The 17,768-nt window shown below is 43.3% G+C and overlaps 1 protein-coding gene across 2 annotated transcripts; it reads left to right on the plus strand.

Moving 5' to 3' along the window:
* Positions 1-2,511: 2,511 nt before the first annotated feature.
* NUB1 (negative regulator of ubiquitin like proteins 1) lies at positions 2,512-16,122 on the plus strand. Of its 2 annotated transcripts, XM_064703859.1 has the most exons (16): positions 2,512-2,712; positions 3,861-4,004; positions 4,854-4,971; positions 5,059-5,220; positions 6,464-6,522; positions 7,046-7,116; positions 7,859-8,041; positions 9,528-9,616; positions 10,577-10,683; positions 11,548-11,734; positions 12,101-12,208; positions 12,357-12,509; positions 13,386-13,532; positions 13,816-13,911; positions 14,654-14,846; positions 15,450-16,122. In XM_064703859.1, the coding sequence occupies exons 3-16, from the start codon at positions 4,855-4,857 to the stop codon at positions 15,611-15,613; spliced, it is 1,836 nt and encodes a 611-aa protein (XP_064559929.1). In that variant the 5' UTR covers positions 2,512-2,712; positions 3,861-4,004; position 4,854; the 3' UTR covers positions 15,614-16,122. The 2 variants fall into 2 exon arrangements, with proteins under 2 accessions (XP_064559929.1, XP_064559928.1); XM_064703858.1 differs by lacking the exon at positions 3,861-4,004 and having other exon boundaries at positions 2,556-2,712.
* The last annotated feature ends 1,646 nt before the right edge of the window (positions 16,123-17,768 follow it).

The following is a 17,768-nucleotide window of genomic DNA, read 5'->3' on the forward strand; positions in this document are numbered from 1 at the left end:
TAGGACAGTCCTGCAGGTCCATCCATTCTAGAATAAATCACACTGCTGAGCAATTATTTCAGTCACACATAAATAAAATAGAGTAAAACAGAATGAAATCCCTTTGCTGCTGGGACAACATGCTGCTGGTCACATGAAAGAATTAGCCCACATGAGTTACTTGTAACTGGTGTTACCCATTAAAAGAAAAGTTTGTCTTTTACAGGCACCAAAAACATTCCAGAAATGAGCACCAACTGGCTGAGGACCTGAAATATAAAACACAGTATTGAGCAGCCATGTGGTACAGCCAAATCCCTGAAGCTTTGCTCCCTGTTCCCATTCATGGACATTTTGGGGACAAAAAGTGACATTGGAGCTCTGCCTCAACCTGAGGTAGTGTTTGGCACCAGGGGGTGTTTGGCACCAGGTTTTCCACAACCCTCATGTTCTTCCAGCCCAGTTTCTGAACCCAGGTTAACTTCTGACAGCCCCACAACCAGGCAAGACCCTGCCACCCCCACTGATGGGGAAATACAAAGTCCCATGCTAAATCTCACCTGCAACACTGCTGCCTTCAAAAATACAGAAAAAACCCCAACCTGCACATCTCTGCCTCACACACACAGAGGTGGCTGGTGAGGGGTGGCTGCAGAACCTTCACCCTCAACCCAAACCCAGCCTCTCCTGGAGGGACAGTCCCTCAGGAAGCCTTGGGGACCCCACCACATTCCATGGATGAGCCATCAGATGCTCTGGAGCCAGAAGGTCCTGCTGTTGTCACATTAACCAGTGTGCAACAAACCAATAATAACACACTTGAGAAAGACATCATTTATTTTGGAGTTGTACAAGCCTGGGTGCTGGTGGTCTTCCACAAATCAAGCACACCCACTATCAAAACATTTTACTATTTACTTTTTTACTATTACTCTTTATTTAACTATTTACTTCTTACTATTTATACATTTTAGCAGACAAAGCCATTATTATTGATCTGCTACAAGTTGGATAGTTATTTTCTTAATTAGTATTCTATCTTCTACTGGTTAATGATTCTCTCACTTCTTATGCTAATAAGCACTTTTTCATCTTCTGAATCTGTGGGTTTCTTGGGTCAGTTGTTGCGATGTTTCTTTGCCAGAATCACCTTTTACCCAGTTGGAGCTGATTTCAGCACAGTTATTTACTGAGTTGGTTTTATTTATTTCTTCCTTATCTTGGGAGTTCTGCCAAACGTCCTTGTGGCTTGTAAATTCTGCATTCTTTGTGTCCACTATCAGTAGTAGCTCCTTCTTCCCAAGCTCTGTTAACCTTCCCCAAGGTCTGAGATCATTGAAACATGTTGAGCCCTAAACCTTAACATGGCAATCCTACCAATAATTAATTTATTTTTTTAACAACTGGATGTCACTTAGAACTTGTAAGTTGCTGTTTCATGGGTTATATCTCACAGAATCACAGAATGGCTCAGGTTGGAAGGGGCCACAGCGGTCACCTGGTCCCACCTCCCTGCTCCAGCAGGGCCATCCTAGATGGGACAGGATTGTTTCCAGATGGTTCTGGAATATCCCCAGTGAGGGGAAACTCCTCAGCCTCTCTGGGCAAACTGTTCAGTGCTCAGTCACTGCTCAGGGGAGAAGTTTTTCCTCATTTTCTGGTGGAATTTCCTGTGCCCCGGTTTCTGCCTGTTAGTTCTTGTCCTATTCCTGGGCACTACCAAGGAGAGCCTGGCCCATGCTCTTGGCACATCTCTTACACATGGATGGGGTAAATCTCCTCGGGGACAGGATAACAGGACAGGGCCGTGCTCCTGGCACCTCTCTTACACATGGATGGGGTAAATCTCCTCGGGGACAGGATAACAGGACAGGGCCATGCTCCTGGCACCTCTCTTACACATGGATGGGGTAAATCTCCTCGGGGACAGGATAACAGGACAAGGCCATGCTCCTGGCACCTCTCTTACACATGGATGGGGTAAATCTCCTCAAGGACAGGATAACAGGACAGGGCCGTGCTCCTGGCACCTCTATTACACATGGACGGGGTAAATCCCCTCAGGAACAGGAGGACAGGACAGGGCCATGCTCCTGGCACCTCTCTTACACGTGGATGGGGTATCCCCGTAGGGACAGGGCAACAGGACAGGGCCTTAAGGTGTGTCCGGGAGATTTGGTTGGATATTTGGAGGCATTTCCTCATGAAAAGGAAGATTAGACACTGGAATGACAGCCCATGGAGGTGGTGGGTCACAGTCTCTGCTGATTTTAAGGAAAGACAGGACACGGCACTCAGCACCACGGTCTGCCTGACATGGTGGCGTTCCGCCATATGTCAGACTCGATGACCTCAGAGCTCTTTCCTAGCCTAACTGACACTGTGATTCTGTAATTCCTTTCTTTTTCACGACGCTGGGAAGCACGCACACACCAACCACCGCAGCACCCCCGACCCAAGGGAACTCAGCCACACTGCGCGCCCGGCAGCAGCGGGCACGCCCCGGGGCCTCCGAGTGAGGGCAGGGCGGCCATGGCGGGCGGGGCGCGGCTTCACCCACGTCACGCCCGTCTCCCTGGGCCTTCCGGGCTGCCGTAGGAGCCGCTGCCCATCCTCTCCCGCAGGGACCGCGGCCCTCGCCTCCCTCCTGCCGGGAAGCGGCTCAGGGAGCAGCTGCGTCGGCCCCCGAGCTTCCCCCGGCGGCGGCGGCTGTGCCGAGCCCGCGGGGCGCAGGTGGGTGCCCGGGGCCGCGGCCGTGCTGGCAGCCCGGGGCCAGCGGGGCTCTGGCGCTGCCCCGGCACGGGAGGCGCTGGAAGCGCTCCTGGGGAGGGATGAGGATGCCCCGGCCCGCAGGGATGGAGCTGCCGTCCCTGAGGGTTTGGTCGTGAGGCTGTTTCAGTGCTTCCCCTCCGCCAGCCGCGGGGAAGTGTGTCAGAGCTGTGCTTGCCTCATTTTTAGGGAAAATCGATGTGTCCTGCTTTATTATCCACCCATTCTGACAGCCCCCTGTTCCTTCCGTGAGCAATTTGCCTTTTGAACCTGGTTGCTGCATCTTAGCTCGCGCGTCTTACTTCTCCACTTGTTTTATTTCACGTAAAACTGGCCTAAGAGGGTGACATTTTATTTACAACAGCTGAGTCTTGCATTAAGAGCGTTGCTGGGGAAATTCCCCCGTTGTTTACCCCAGTGACTTTTGAGAAAGTCCCTTTAAACTCATAGCGAAAGTGAAATTGCCTCAGGAGCTCTTGTGGCGTTTCATGGCTGATTGAAGAGTAAGTCACAAATGTTTTTGCTGTGGATTCTAATGCAATTTAGTGATGGAATTTATTATAAGTGTTAGAAATGTTACATATAAAATCATAGGTTTCGTGTTTGTGAAAGCAAAAGTTTTATTTTTTAAATAGAGTGCTAGTAGGAATAAGTTTAATTGAAGATTGCAGTAGTGTTTTCTGTTTTGACAGATTAATTAGAAATCACAAACTTACCAAGCTATAGTATTGATAAACAGGTGAATGACCAGTTTATAAATGTCACCTGTATTTACAGTTCTTAGTCTTAAGCATAGATTGCAATTTTAAATTTTATCTGAGTGACCCAAAACCATGAGTAACTTTTTTTTGCAAATGTTAAGCAGAATTGTGGCTATAAAATAGGTCTTCAGCATAACTTAAAAGTGGGAAAATGATGGTTACAGGCTGTTAATGAGAATTCCCTGGTGTGTTTTGGGAAAGGGGGAAAGCTGCATTAATAGCAATGTTTTGAAAATGGAGTGGTTTTGTCACTTTTAGCTTTATAAATGCCATTGTTTGCCTTGGCTCTGAAATAATAGCAGAGGCATCCCAGCAGGAAAAAGAATGTGTGTTTGTCTCTGGTTTTGACAGACACTGTGCAAATGACAGCAATCCAGCTGGAAGGGTTGTTAAACCATCCACTCGCCCAGTTCATCCCTCTGACTCCTCTTTAGGGGAAACTTGTCAGTGCAGCTTGCAGGGAATTCTTTGTAGCTCCAAGAAACTGGGCTTGAGGTAAGGCTGACAGGTAAACTTACCATAAATTGAATATTTGCCTACTTTTTTTACCCCCTGAAGGAGTGTTTTTCTGAGCCAGGAGCAGCTTTTGAAACTGAGGGAATTTTTCCCTTTTCTCTTGAGATATGTGTGTCAATAAACAAGAATGAAAGATGGGAACCACTCTGAGAGAAAAGAGAAACTGATTAATTGAATTTCATGGCCACCTTTCATACCTTGCATGTATGCCAATATTTTAAATGCTTTTCTGTCTAATTTAAAGGGCATTTCCCAGGTTGTGTACAAGAGCCACAACTCTCCCATGCTTTATCACGCACCTGGAGTTTGTTTTTGTGTTTTTTTTTTTTTCTGTTGAGATCTCTGCACTCAGCTTTCCTTGCCCTCTGTGTGCCTTCCCTGCTTTTTGGGATGTTTGGTTTTTTTCCCCAGGGTCATGCTGATTAACTCAGAGTTTCTTGCTTTGTCTGAGCTGAGATAGAATTGGTGGATCCAGAGCAGGGCAGAACAACTGAATTGTCAATTTTTATGTATTTTGATGCAATCCCAGTTCACATGAGGGAGTAGGAAGAGGTTTAATTTGTCTTGAAATGACAGGGCCCTTGTAAGTTATCCCTACTCCAATCCAAATTTCACCCTCTTTTCAATTATTCTTTCTCATAGTTTGGCCTCAGTTTCCCCTCCCCACCAAAATGCATGGAATGAATTTAATACTCCTCATTTATTGCAGAATTCCAGAATGTCACTTAGACTTCTTCAAAAGCAGAATATCTTACTACAGGAAAGCTGTATTAAAAGATTGTTTATTTTTCTCTCTTTTCCCTTCCAACTGTGCTTTTATTTTAACAGAATGGCACAAAAGAAGTATTTGATGGCAAAACTGACAAACTGCTTAAGAGAGGACAAAATTCAGCTATGGAAACCACCATACACAAATGAAAAAAAGGAAGCTGGTGAAGAGATGAAGGTAAATATTTTCTCTGAGTTGATGTCATACATCTTCCATGTCATACTGCTGGTGCATTTTCCCAGTTTTTCTTGTCATTTTTTTCAGGAGCTTGTAGAAAAATATTCATCCAAGCTGAATATCAATAGGAATGATACAGAGAATATGCTGGAAGAAATCCGGTGCAAAGCAATTGAGCGTGGGACAGGAAATGAGAATTTTAAAGTGACTGGGATTGCAAGACTTGATATCTATCTGCCTCGTAGAAAAGTGAGTAACACTGCAGAAAAGTCTGCATAAATAGCTTTATTTTGAGGTTTGAGTAGGTTTACTTTGAGGTTTTTTTCACTACAGCTTTTTCTGGTGTTTCTTATGAGGGATCTGTGTCAGGTATAGAAAAAATGGGGAGGGGGAAATTGCATATTTTAGTTTCCCAGGTATATGGGAATAGCATGGCAAAGGAATATAATATTGAGGAGATGACTAATTTTTCCCTTTAGGATTTAATGGCAAATAATCTTTCAATTAAGAAAAGTAAATTAGATTAAAGTGTCTATTTCAATTTGATTCCTTCTCATGTAACTTCTTGTATTAGCAATAAAGAACAGATGCATTTTTTTAGCTGTGGAATACCTAAAGTTGATTCAGCACATTGATGTCACTTGAACTTGGACATGAGGAGCAGGATTTTCTGTTGTGATGCACTCACCTGTTCCCTTCATGGATTCATAGAATTACAGAATCATTAAGGTTGGAAAAGATCTCCAAGATCATCGAGTCCAATCCCTACCAGCCACCACCTTGTCAGCTGAACCACGGCACTCAGTGCTTCTTCCAGAAGTTTCTTAAACACTTCCAGGGATGGAGATTCCACCACCTCCCTGGGCAGCCCTTTCCAAGCTCAGCCTTCTAGAGCAGGCTCCTAAAATCTTCTCCAACAGAGAACTGAATTAAGTTTTGCCCTTTTTGAATCAGGTTTCAACTCCTATTTTCATGCATAAAATGCTCCTATAGTGAAAAATAATTACCTGGGCTAAAGGGTAGAGAGTTTTAAGTGATTGCCATGCAGTTAAAACAACCAAATAGTTTCATAATTCTACTTTATAATGCTGCTGGGCAAATAGGGGAATGAATTAATTTAAAATTCCAGTTTATCTAATCTGGGACCAGACACACTAATAGGAATTAATCATAACTTAGCCAGTCACAGGTGAGTGGCATAATTGCAAAGCACATTTAAGATTGGAGGTGCATAATTAAATTAATTTAAATTGTTTGGCTCTGAATTTAGAATTATTTAATTCTGAATATCCTGCTGTTATAATGCTTATTTTTAGCATTACAGAAAGTACAGAACTGGAGATTATTACTATGTATGTCCAGCCATAAATATGATTGTTATTTGGAAAAGAAATGTTATTGCAGAACAGCTAATTAAGAAAATGTCCAGAGTATATTGGTATCATGCTTTTCTTTCCCTCTTTCTTTTTCCCACCCAATACAATTACTACAGAGCAGGAAGATCCCACTGGAGACCAGTCTGTTCATCACAGGCAAAGAGCTCAGATCCCAGTAAGTGCAATCCCCCTTTGTGCTCCTCTCATGAGACACCACCCTGTCACAGAGCATTTTAAAAGAATGCAAACAAACCCACTTTTTGTTTGATTTAAGCTTTTTCTTAGCATTTCTCTGAACAGGATGTCCAGTGTCCCTGTAGGGCAGTTCTTCATGGGAACAGCTGTGCTTTAACAGATGGAAAACAGGAAGAAGATAGTTTTGTGTAAATCCCCAGCAAGCACCAGTGTTCCAAGTCTGTAACCAGACAGATCCTCTGAACACTGAACATTACTTTCTCTTTCTTTCGTGGTTTTAAGCCTAAAAAAATCAGATTCTTTTCTGTTTTGCTTTTTCCCTTTTTGTATCCCAGGTTTTCTCTATATAGTACATAAACCTCTTTGATGGTGTTATTTTACTTCTAGCAGCCTTTTGTAGCAACAATTTTAAGCACTTATTTTTAGGTTTTATTGCTATTGAAACAACAATATTGTATAAGCTTAAAAATTAATGTTAATTTATGAAATTATTCATTTCACAGGATAGCACAGGAATATGCATTACAAGAAAATGCTGTCAAAATAATCATAAATAAGAAGCAGCTTGATCTGGGTATGTATCTCTAGTTAAAGACACTTTTATGATAGTTTTCTAGTTTTCTGCTTCTCAGAAGAAAAAATGCCTTGCAACTCTATTAATTTCCAAAAAACAGCTGTTATATTTGTTGGTTTCTGCTTTACAGGAAGTGTATTAAATTATAATAATCCAAATTCTTAAATAGAATTAGATCAATTAAAGGAATACTGTAATGAATGTAGAAAATCCCCTTTTCTAGTGTTGAAACACTGAAAATGCACATTTAAGAGAAACTCTAAATTTCTTCAAAAAACCATATTGTATAAGAGCATTTTCAAAGACTTTTTGTAATGCTTTGCCCATGCTCAACCTGTCAGACATGTAGGAAGTGATGACAGAGCTTTTTCTTTGCTGATGGCCCTGGAATATATCAGAATTAGAACCACAGAACTGGCAGAAGGAACTTGGATTCAGTTCCCAGTTTTTCTGTCCTGTTTTCTTGTGGTGTATGATCCTGGACATGTTCTTATTGCAGTTTTTGCCTGAAGATCAATAAACTGAAATATAAATAATGGTATTTAAAAACAAAAAACAAGTAAAGAAACATGCCAGTAACTTCAAAAGCACTTTTGAGATGCAATACTGATTCTAAATTTTGCTGACTGTGTCAGTAATTTTTAGGGGCTTTGACTGAGTTCTCAAGTCTTGCAACTTTACTTCTTACTACTTTTCAGTAGTTCCACAAGTTGAATTATATTAATCACACTCTATTTTGCAGGTAAAACCCTTGAAGATCAGGGTGTCACACACAATGCCAAAGTGATGGTGCTTCAACTGGAACAGAGTGATGAGGAAACCAAAAGGAAAGTTCAGGAGGAAGAGCTTCAGTGTAAGAAAGAAAAAGAAATAAATGACAAGATGCAGAGAACTAAGAAGGGCTTGGAAATTCTAGCAGGGAGAGGTAAGTGGCCTTGTTGGACTGGGGGGGAGGTGGGTGTTCATTAATTTTTGTTGGTCCAAAATTACATTCTCACAGGCCTTTCAACATGGAAGAGTGCCTATACCATGGCTGAATTTCAGTTCACACTTTTCTAGGTTTCTACCTACTTGAAAACTGGATTTTAAGTTGGCTAAAACTTTTTTTTCCACCATTTTCACACAACTAAAACACTACAAAAAACTTTGGCACTTTGAGAAGGGTATAATATGAATCAATAGTTTAATTAGCACTTGGCAGTTAAGGGACTGATGACTTGTGAGAAGCTTTAGATTTATTGTAGACAAAAGCACAGTGCATGATGTGTTTTAAGTCATGAAACACTTTATTTTTTGTAGTTTAGCTATGGCTGTGTGTAACCATGGTTTCAGTGTGCAGAGCAGCTCATTTGTCACTGTCATCTGCCACACGGCTGTGGTGTTCTCATTCCCTTGGGATGCTGATTCCTGGCAACTGTGGATTAAGTTAAAGGGATCTAGTTAATTTAACAGTAATAATTCTTCAAAATGAGGTTGTGTTTGTGAGCTGCAGTGCTTGGTGGTGAGTTTAAATCACTTCTCTGTTCCATTGTTTCACAAATCCACAAGCAAGGAGCTGTGAAGCTGAGCAGGTCAGGAATTCCTGCCAAATGCAGAAACACCCCAACAAAGCTTCAAAGCTGGTGACTTCTGGTTTCTTACCACAAAATCAGATTTTGAACACATGACAGAAGTGTTTGCCTTTTTTGTACATAAGGGATGGTATAGACCCCAGATTTTGAATCCTGAGTTGGGTCTCTTTATATTTTTTTGCCATTGCCTGAGTAAAGAGCAGAGTCTGTAATGGGCTCCCAGGCTGAAGGGTCTATGAGAAGTGCACTGAGAGTTTAACAATCCTTTTGTTTCACGTGAGAGAAACCACAGGGCAGAAGCTTTTAATCTCAACAAACTCTTCCTTAACTGTCTTTTGTCTACAAGAAAATCATCTTTTCATTGTAAATCAAATGGAAGTGAAAACAAAATTGGTCGTTTGATAAGAAGCATTAAAGATGTGGGGAGGAAAAATACTGAGCTGTGTTTTTTTCCCAGCTTTATCAACTGTGCTAAGTTGTATTTTTAAAATATTCTAGCTTTAGTTGGTAAATCATTTCCGAATGCTATGTTGTGTAAAACATAGGTGTTTTGTCTTCTGCAAAAAAATACTTCTTTGTAATTCATGGAACTTTTGATATTGTGTCTAAATTTCTGCATGCACAAAGCCTTTCCCACAGTGACCTTTCTAGAAGTTCCTCATGTTTACCTGGCCAGAGTTGGTATGTCCAGAAAAACAGACATGCAGCTTTTATATGTAATTCTGGGGTTTTTTGTTGTTTGCTGTTTTGTTTAACAACATTACTAAAATATACTTAATGGCAGTAGAGTTGCTCTGTTGAAGGTGGTGTTTAAATTTTAAACTTTTTTATATCTTGCAGAGGAGTACTTGGATCCAGACTCTGTCCCATACCTAGATATAGCTAATCAAACTGGAAGGTCAATTCAGATTCCTCCTCAAGCTAAAAAAGTAGGTGAAGGCATCTTACAATGTGACTAAGGTGACTCTTTAAACCTGTGAAACATTTAAAATATGGGATTGAAATGCAGCCACACTTTCTGGGGGTGTCACCCTGGGCCCACTGGATGTTTGTTTAATACAAATAGTTTTGAAATACAATTGAAGTAGAACTCTGTGGTGGGGAATATTTCAGTCATCTGGAGACAACCTCTGATTCCTGATCTCATTGCAGGTCTAATCTGGCACTGACCCCTGTGTGCTCCATATCTTACTTTGGGGTTTCAGACAAGCTTTAATTTTGTTGATCTTTGTGTTGTTATAAACGTTGGGTGTCCTAGAAAGGCATGAAAGTAATTTGTTTCTTAGGCCTTATTTCCATTTGTAAACTTGATGAGTCTGCATGCTGTTCTGATGAAATGCTGAATGTAATAATTCACCTGAAGACTTAAAGCATCCAATGATGCTTTAAGTGAACGAGATTTCATCAGTATTGATCAAGGATCAGAGGAAATATTGCAGGTTGTTTCTATCCAGAATTATTATTACATTTTCATCTGTTATACTGCAGGAGTGTTTTCCTGACACACTCAAAATTTAATTTTCAGTTCTGAGGCTTTTTAGAAAGTGAGTTCTTAGGTTTTGCCAGGTAATTGTGATAGCAAAGCAAAACAAGTTTGGTGCTGTCAGAAAGTGCAGCACCCAGAAAAATGCTGAGCTTTGTATCACTCACCATTGAGAATCTCTCTGAGGTTGCATACTTTAAGTGAGCTTGGTGCAGCATTTCCTGTGCCAGTAACATCTGTTGCTTTTAACTAGACAGTATCTGATGTTATCAGATGGGAGAGAAGTGTGAAGCAGTGTGAGATAGCACTGGTGTTTTTCTAGGAAGAACAAGGACTCTGATGGATATTTCCTTTGACCTCTTTGATTTGGGGAGCTGCAGTCAAAAGTCTCAATCTGTTTTTCTAGGCACTTGTGCTGGCTATGGGTTACCATGAGAAGGGCAGAGCATTAATGAAGAAGAAAGAATATGAAGTAGCACTGCCATATTTGTTGGATGCTGATAAACACTTCTGGTAAGAACACTTTGAGTCCTTGTGTCTGTCTTTACTGTCAGCCCATAAAGGAGCAGCACAGCCTCTACCTGTGCATATAAATCTGGGCCAGTTTTGCCTGGGGTTGCTTCACACCCCCTCTTGCAGATGGGAAGCAGCAGATAAAGCTCTGACTTGCAGTGACAGGTGGCTTCATGTAGAACAGCTGAAACAGATACTGCCTCTGGGCAAGTTAATCTTTCATAACAACATAAACAAAAACTGTCAATATTCCTGTACCAGGTTATAAATTGCATTAGCTTGAGAGACAGTTATGGATATTCATTTGCAGTTGCTCCTGTGAAGTAATAATTTCTTGTAAAAGGTGGAGCAGATAGCTGAGGTCAGTAACCATACCAGGCCTTCTGCTAGTAAATTCATTTCCTATCAGTTGTCAGAGCCCTAAATTGCTCTTTTGAGATCCCAAAAGTAATACTGTCCCTGTCTGTTTCTCATCTGTGTGTGTGCAAGGAGACTGGCACAGTTCTCAGCATGTTCGTGTGCACTGAGGCAGTTTCTCAGTCCTCCCAAAGATTACACAGGGTTTAATTCCATTATGCTTTTAGAGGTGCCATATTAAACAGTAGCCACAGCTCATTTTGTTACTGTGATGCTTTAAGATGTAGCCTTGGCATCAGTCCTGGGTGTCAGTGAATGGAATGGGGGATCAGCATTTGATTCCTGTTCCCCTGGCATCAGTTTCCTGCCTCAGATACAAAGAGTGTGCTTTCTCCAGCATGAGTGTGCACACTTCTAGTGTTGTTTTAGAAATGTTAAAAAGTGTGGGGGGAAGGAGAAATAAACAACCCTCTTCCATTAAAAAAAATTACCTGTTTTATTTCCCAGTGAGTGCAGCACGGAGCTGCTGAACACGGTTGATAATTACGCAGTGCTGCAGCTGGATATAGTGTGGTGCTACTTCCGTCTGGAGCAGCTGGACTGCCTGGATGATGCAGAGAAAAAGCTGTCCACAGCAGCGAGATGCTTCCAGAGATGCTATGGAGAGAACCATGAGAGGCTTATTGACATCAAAGTATGCTGGGTTTGACTTAATTAGGGTGGGATTTTTTTCTGCATGTATTCAGTTACCGTTCAAGTATTGCAAGACTGGCTTTTAGAAGCTTTAAGTTTTCCTGTGTATCATCAGCCTGTTACCTGATTCTGTAATTGTCAGCACAGGGAAAACACTGGGCCTTGCAAAAAGGTCATGACAAACTTGTGTTTATCTGCACAGACATCAGCAGGGGTTTAGGTGTGGTGCTTTATGTCCACACTGAGTGTCACAAACCCAGACTGTGTCTTCTCTAAATGTGTAGAGTGTTCTGTTGATAATGAACTGGTGTTCTACCACATGCTTCTATCTACATGGTCCCCTCTCCTTTTTTAAACAATTCCTTAGGGGAGCTATGGTCGGGAGAAGGTTTTATTTCTACGGCTTTACCTCCTTCAAGGGATTGGGCACTACCACAGTGGCAGAGAAAAGGAGGCTGCGGAGTACATTCAGAAGGTAAGACACCTTTGGGTAAAACTCTGGAGTCCTTCACTGCAGCCCCTTAGTTGGGGTTCCATCTCCAACCTGTTCTTGAAACAGGGAAGGATTTTTTGTTTGTGTTTTAACAGTGTGAGTGGTGTCATTTTGTTCTTCCCATATCCAGGCATCCTCTTTGTACGGAGAGCTGTCCATAGATCCTGACAAAGTGGATCGCCTGTCGCTCCTGGGCTTCTCGGAGCAGGAGGCTCGCCTTGCCCTGCGAGCGTGCCACGGCAATGTGGAGCATGCTGCCAATCTGATCACCAACAGGAGAGAGGTAAGGGCAGTGAAAGCATTCAATCACAGATCCCCTCAGCTGGGGTGTCCATGAGATGTGGGTTGTGTGGCCAGGGCAGTGTGGTGCTGACTTAAGGACTTGGATTATCCCGCTCTGGCACTGTTGGTGTAGCTGACAGTTGGATGTGTTGGCACAAGTTTGAAACCAAAACTTAATGCACTAACAGGGGAAGCTCTGTCTCAAAACAGATGGGACAAGAGTGCCAAAGACCTGTGGTTGTGCTACAGAGGCACATGGGAAGGCTTTGCACCAGTGTTTGCTACTCAGCAGTGACATGGGAATAAACCACCAGGACCAAGCTGACACTCCCAGGCTTGGCTGCCCCCTATTGTGGGTTTGTACTTGGAAGATCCAGGAGGGAAAAGATTTTTTTGTGCTAGAATGAGTGAAGACAGTGCTGTCCAGATCTGAAGTGATGCTTGGTAAGCTGAGGAGGCACTTCTAGACTTCAGACAGTGAAGTGTGGACAGAAAAGCCAACTGGCTGAGGGAAGACTGAACAGAACTCCCTGGCTCCCTGCCTGGTTCTGACTGTCTGTCCTTGGCAAGTCTTGTCTGTGGGCCCATCTGCCAAATGGGTTTGTCACTTACCACACAGGGCCTGGAATAGCTGTGATGGCACCAGATCTGATCTGCAGAGCGGAAGTGTGGCGACAGGGCTGGCTCATGGAAATGCAGCTTTATTTAGGAACCAGTGTCTGGCAGCACAGTCTGTATTTACAAAAAAAAAAAAAAAAGCCTTTTCCTCAAGAGATTCAAACTTGAAGCAAAAAAAATCCAAGAAGCCCTTCATGCACAGGCTGTGTGTTAAAGCATTCCCATGCACAGTGAGCTTGCAGTGCCTGTGCTCTTGCAGGAAAAGGCGCAGATCAGGAGGGAGGAGAGAGCTAAAAGGCGGCGGCGACTGGAGGACATCAATACCCTGAAGAGTATGGGCTACTCAAAGAGAGCTGCTCAGATAGCTCTTCAAAAGACACGGGGAAACCTGGACCAAGCCTTTAAGGTAAGTGATTTTTCAGTAGAAGTAGTGTTGTACAAAAGAAATTTGGTTGGGTTTTTTTTTTTAATTGTTTAGCAGATTCCTATTTTCTGTAGTCTACATTTTTTAGTTCATAGCTCCCTTTTCTGAACTGTGATGACTGAACTTGCACTTCCTAATCCAATAAATCAGATGTCACTTAAATTGGCTGAGGTTTGCTTGTATCAACCATTGGGCTGCATACACAACTGTGTTGAGGACTGTTGTAGCTCTGTCACTTTATTCTGATCTCTCTGTTTTCTTGCAGTTTATTCTTGACAATCCTGAGTTACTCTTGGAAGATGATGATGATGATTCTGTGGCCACAGACCAGTTTCAGGTTTCCCAAGAAAGTATTGAGCAAGTAAGCTAGACCACTTGCTTTCTTGTGAGTTGGTTGCCTTGTTTCTGAGTTGTGCTTGCAAAGACTGCAGATTTTCCTGAAGTAAAGCTGTACAAGTGTTCTTGGACCATGTCACTCAAGCTGTCACACTCCAGGGCCTGGCATCCACTCACTCTTCATGCTGAAGTCACTCAGGCTAACATGTAATTTGTGTGTACTTCCTGCCCATTGCACCAACCTGCCATGCATGGGTGTGGAGGGAAGGTGTAAGCTCTGTAATGCTCTATCCCAAAAAAGACAGCAAGTGAGAAATTTATTCAAGTCTCTAAACTCTGCAGTGCACAAGGGAAAGAGTTGAAATGTGTATTTCTCGTGACAGGCTGTCTGACAAGCTCGTCTGTAGTTAGAGTGGCTGTGTTATTGATGCCAGGCAAGAAAAGTGTATTGCCTAGGAAAAACACATGCACCCCCCTGATACACTGGAGTGCTTTGAAGTTTCCTTTTAGACAGAAAAAGAATTGGTCTGGTACTAGACAAGAGGCTCCTGATCCTGCTCAACATCCCCATGCCTTTAATAGGTCACTGCCCTGTTGTTAACTGTTGCAGTAAGCCAGAATCAGTGTCCTGGAATTCCTGGCATGCAGTGCTTTTCTCTGTGTGAGAGGATGACTGTCAGCTGCAGAGTCAGATTCCTGTCAGACCCTGGTGCCAGATGAGCTTGGATTTCCCACATTTTCTGTATTATTCCTTTTCCCCCCTGCAGCTGACGTACATGGGTTTCAGCCGTGAGTCGGCAGAGCAAGCCTTGAAGGTCTTCAAAGGGAACATCCATGTGGCTTCCCAAACCCTTGCTCATTATGGGGGAGTTCTTCCCCCTTCACTGCTGCTGTCCTCAGAAGGGTCCAGTCCATCAGAGGAATCCACTTCTTCCAAGGACCTGCTCACAGAGTCTGCAGGTGAGTGTTGCATCCAGCTGGGTGGGAAGGGAAGGCAAGGCTGTTCTGGCTTTTGTAGGACACAGTTCAGCAATTTCTGCTGAAGTCGTGGCACAGGGCTGCAGGAATGCCTCAGGCTGCTTTTATTGGGAGCACAGTTACAGGAAGGCAGCTGTTGTTCCCTGCAGTGACAAAGGGACCAGAGGTGACAGGGCAGGTGCAGCCCAGGAGAAGAGGTGACACTCAGGGTGTCCTGGGCAGGGCTGAGGAGTTTATTCCAGACCTGTGCTCTGCAGGTGGCTGGCCTGCCTCCATACTCCTCCATCATGTCCCTTACAGGACCGAACCAGAATTGATAACTTTCCACTTAAAAAGAAGAACCTTGCATGTATTTTTTCTCTCGTTATTTGTTAGAGCTGTAGTAATCCCTGCTGTATAATTAAAGGCTTTCCTACACCACATTTAAATAATAAGGAAAAATGGCCTTCCTGCCCTGTCCTTTGCAGAGCAGTTGTAAGAGGTGGTTGTGCAGGAAGGGGCTGGCAGAACAGCCACACTGGTGAAACAGGGAGAGCACCGGCTTCTTTCATTGGTGAATTCACTGCTGCTGCTTTTTATTGGAAGGTTCCTCTAGTTCACCAACAGATGAAGACATGGAGACTGATGCAGTCAATGAAATCCTAGAGGATATTCCTGAACATGAAGAGGATTATCTGGATTTAACACTCGAGGAAGAGGAGCAGATAATTCATGAATACTTATCCTATATACAAGTACCGCAGCACTAAATCCCATTAAATCTACTTCAGTTATATGTATTTACCTTGTCAAAGGAGTTTGGATTATAAATGCACCTTCAGCTTATCTCTTACTAAGGGCCTTGAATTCCATCAGAGTATAGTTGGAATACTTAATTCCTGCTTATTTGTAACTCTGCTTAAAGCCTACATTTGTGATACATTGTAATTTATTGTCATAGAAAAATAGAAACATTTATTTTCAGAAGAAAATTTAATAGAACTAAACTATATTTTTATTGTGAAATAAGTTAACTCACTTAGTAAAGAAGCATTTCTATACCATTTTAAAATACCAGCTTTAAAAGAAAAACATGAGTTTATAAACGAGAAACCTTAGCTCATGAGGCTGTAGAGGTGTATCAGCTTTCCAAGTTTTCTTCTGAAGGCTTTCTAAGAGACATTAATGTATCTGTTGTTCATGGGTTTATACTGTGTTCTGCTTGTCCCTTCCTCCAGGTGTTACACAGGCAATAAAGGTAACTCTGTGCTGCTTCTGCCCTCGGTGAGAGACCTCTGTGCTTTGTTAAAAAAGTGGGAACCACCTGGCAGGGCCTGTCCTGGGACTGGGGGAGTGATCTACTGCAATTTCTTTTATTACTAAATAGCCACTTTCCCTCAGCTCTGTTAAATCTCTGCAGGTGTGTGGCTTGAGGTTGATGGATTTCTGGGGGATGACAGGATATTCTGCAATCAGCTGTTGAACAGAGCTTGCTTCAGGTGCTGGCTCAGTGGTTGTGTCCAGCTCCAGCGTTCTGAAGAAGCATTTGGGGGTTTCAGTGGTTTTATAACATCGCTTTTCCTGCCGTGTAGGCACTCCTCTGCACCGGGACCAGACATTCCTCTGCCTGGACGGGGTTTATTCCTTTTGCATGGCTCCACGCTCTCGGTAGAGGGAGCCCAGGCCCCGTCTGGAGCGGTGGGAGCCGGGAAGCGGCCGCGCTCTCCACTTCCAGCCAGAACATCAGCGCTGCGTGTGTGGCAGTGTCTCCTCAGCCGGGAAACGAGGGCGTGACCTGCTGTGCGCTGCAGGAGCAGGGCCCTGGCCTGCGGGGTGACTGCTCAGCTCCAGCGCGGGGAGTGAACGGGCTGCAGCACAGGCTGGGCTTTTACACTGATCCCCCTAGCCAAACACAGCAAAATCCAGGCAGTGATTACACTGTTAAGGAATTATTTGCATTTCATTCTTCTCTATCAAGGCAAGTGCTGTAAAAATTGAATGACTTTGTGTCTCTACCCTGAAAGCTGAAGGACTTCCAAAGCCAGCAGGATGAGCTTCAGCACCCATTATATCCTGTTTTCTTTGCAAGAACCCCTGGACAAAATGCAGAGCAAAAACAGAATAGAGAAAAGAATTTAGAATTGAAAACGTGCAAGTCATGGATGTAGTTTTAACAAGAAGGAGGAGGAAACACAAATTTGCTCCTCCCTTCTGAAACCTCCTGGCATTGGCCAGCCCTGGGCATGCACTGAAGGCAGCATTGAGCTGCACATGCAGCAATTCTCCTCTTTGAACTGGCTTGCACAGCAAACTGGCAGCGACAACTTCAGAAGGGAAGGTTTGTCCTTGGGGAATTTAAAATTAGCATCATAACATGCAGTGCTTGTCAGAGCAGCCATTCATCAGTGATGTAACTCTGCCAGAGCAGTTGTAAGTGATCAGCAGAGCAGGAGGCAGTGGCTGAAAGCTGTAAGTTAATTTTGACCGTGCATTTGGAGGCACTGTGATATGTTTAGCAACAGGCAGAAGTGGTAATGACTCATTAATTCCACTTTTTGAGATCTCTCTCTGCTGCTGTGTGCCCAGATAGGCTCTTGTGCCTCACGTCCTGTGTGTGAAGTTTTAAACACAAAATACAGCCAAGGGGGTCTGGGGAGCTCCATCCAGCTCCTGAAGGCCTCCTACTTAGTGTTGTCCTCAGAAGCAAAACACAAACAGCTGCATGGCAAGCCAGCAGCAGCTCACTGACACGTGCCAGAGCCACAATGACCAGCCTGAGAGGTTTGCATTGCAATTAAGGCTGCATGATGCAGATGGCCTCCCAAATTAGTCTCGTGGTAGGCATTTCACAAATTTGAAATGCTGTTTCCTACTAGATGTGGAAACCTGCCAGGTAAGAACTACTGAAGCTGCTCAGCAGGAGAG

The sequence above is a fragment of the Zonotrichia leucophrys genome, chromosome 2 (genome assembly GCF_028769735.1).
Source record: "Zonotrichia leucophrys gambelii isolate GWCS_2022_RI chromosome 2, RI_Zleu_2.0, whole genome shotgun sequence".
Classification (NCBI taxonomy): Eukaryota; Metazoa; Chordata; class Aves; order Passeriformes; family Passerellidae; genus Zonotrichia; species Zonotrichia leucophrys.

Excerpts from the sequence above, each read along its gene's own strand:
- NUB1 (XM_064703859.1), top strand. The coding sequence starts at position 4,855 with ATGGCACAAAAGAAGTATTTGATGGCAAAACTGACAAACTGCTTAAGA. Across the intron at positions 6,523-7,045 it reads GGCAAAGAGCTCAGATCCCA|GATAGCACAGGAATATGCAT; the intron begins GTAAGTGCAATC and ends TTCATTTCACAG. Across the intron at positions 9,617-10,576 it reads TTCCTCCTCAAGCTAAAAAA|GCACTTGTGCTGGCTATGGG; the intron begins GTAGGTGAAGGC and ends CTGTTTTTCTAG.